Raw genomic sequence first — 1,229 nt, 5'->3', positions numbered from 1 at the left:
GGGGGGGGGCTGTGGGAGATGGGTTGCCTACACTATAAGGGGGTTTAAAACACATGTTGCATTATTTTCAAGCGTGCCACTGGAAACGATCGGGTTCTGGTCGGCTCGGGTGGCTCTTTTGATAACTAACTACGCTCCAGCTCCAACTGTCGCAAAGTACGTATCGTTGTTTAGAACGGGGCTGGTTACCCCCCCCCCCCCCTTGTGCCCTGGTAACAGTTTCTACCGGGTGATTCGGAGAAGACGAAGGTGCGGGCGGGTTTGCCTACCCAAGGGGCCATGGCCCCTTACGGGCAGAGTGGGTAGGCAAACCCGCCTGCACCTTAGCGTCTTCTCTGAATCATCCGGTACGTGCGCAACGACCCACCCAACTCTTTCACCAGGACCAGACACCAGTCGCACCCCCTGGAAAGAGATAAACAACCCCGCTCCGACATCAGAACCGTCCATTTCTTTCCCAAAACAAGCTAGGCCCACATATCCGCCTAACATCGTTATCAGTTCCGCTCCGTACAACTGGGGGCAGCCGGGGCAGCCCAGCCCAGGCCTCGTGGCGCGGGGCAGGCGCGGGGTGCGCGGCGTTTGGTCCCTGTCATGATTCCCTACACCGGCGGTCCCAGACCCAGATGAGACGCCTGGTAATGTGCAACCCGCGACAGTAACAGTCAATCTGAAAACCACCTGTGGGCAGGATTACAAGTATATTTCCATGTGCCAAAAACACGAATAAAATGTACCGATGTATTTACAGCGCCCGTTTCCCATCTCTTTCCCCCCTTCTCTCTCTCAGTCACACACACTAAGACGGTTTTGGTCCTTCCCCGACCAGGCGCAATAGAATGATAATAGGTCCCACTATTTACTATCACTGGACGGGCAAGATAGAAACATGGTGATCGGGTGCAACGCATTTAGCCAGTCGCCCAGTCGGCCTGTTGCGGCTGCACTGTAGAACATCCGAAGCGCACTCGAGATACCCATTTCCTTCCCTCAAAACGCTTGAGAATAACTTCTGTCCTTACTTCCTTGGATTGCGAGAAGTCCTTGCTTGGCTTGTTTTTCTTTCTGTACTCTTGCTTCTTATTCTTCTTCGAGTTTCTTGCAGGTTCCCTTTTCTTCTTCCACGCCGCTGAAGCAGACATTATTCGAACTTCCAAGTATTGGAAAGGATCACTCTGCACACACCACACACACACACACAAACGTCCTCCCGCTTCAGCGGACGGTGC

At 53.6% G+C, this 1,229-nt stretch overlaps 2 protein-coding genes across 10 annotated transcripts in view; one reads left to right on the top strand and one right to left on the bottom strand.

The window, feature by feature from the left end:
• Nucleotides 1–1,223, bottom strand: part of LOC113210905 (uncharacterized) — a 15,133-nt gene extending 13,910 nt beyond the window's left edge. Inside the window, exon 1 of the mRNA XM_026429099.2 lies at nucleotides 1,023–1,223. Coding sequence (XP_026284884.2) covers nucleotides 1,023–1,142 — 120 coding nt within the window. The 5' untranslated portion in view covers nucleotides 1,143–1,223. The remainder of the gene's footprint in view (nucleotides 1–1,022) is intronic.
• Nucleotides 1–1,229, top strand: part of LOC127749573 (muscle M-line assembly protein unc-89) — a 62,981-nt gene that overhangs the window by 36,616 nt on the left and 25,136 nt on the right. The window lies entirely within an intron of this gene.

This window comes from Frankliniella occidentalis, unplaced genomic scaffold (assembly GCF_000697945.3).
Source record: "Frankliniella occidentalis isolate FOCC.00 unplaced genomic scaffold, Focc_3.1 Scaffold66, whole genome shotgun sequence".
NCBI classification, from domain to species: Eukaryota; Metazoa; Arthropoda; class Insecta; order Thysanoptera; family Thripidae; genus Frankliniella; species Frankliniella occidentalis.
The sequence above is the reverse complement of the archived record's forward strand: the minus strand, read 5'-3'. Positions and strand labels throughout refer to the sequence as shown.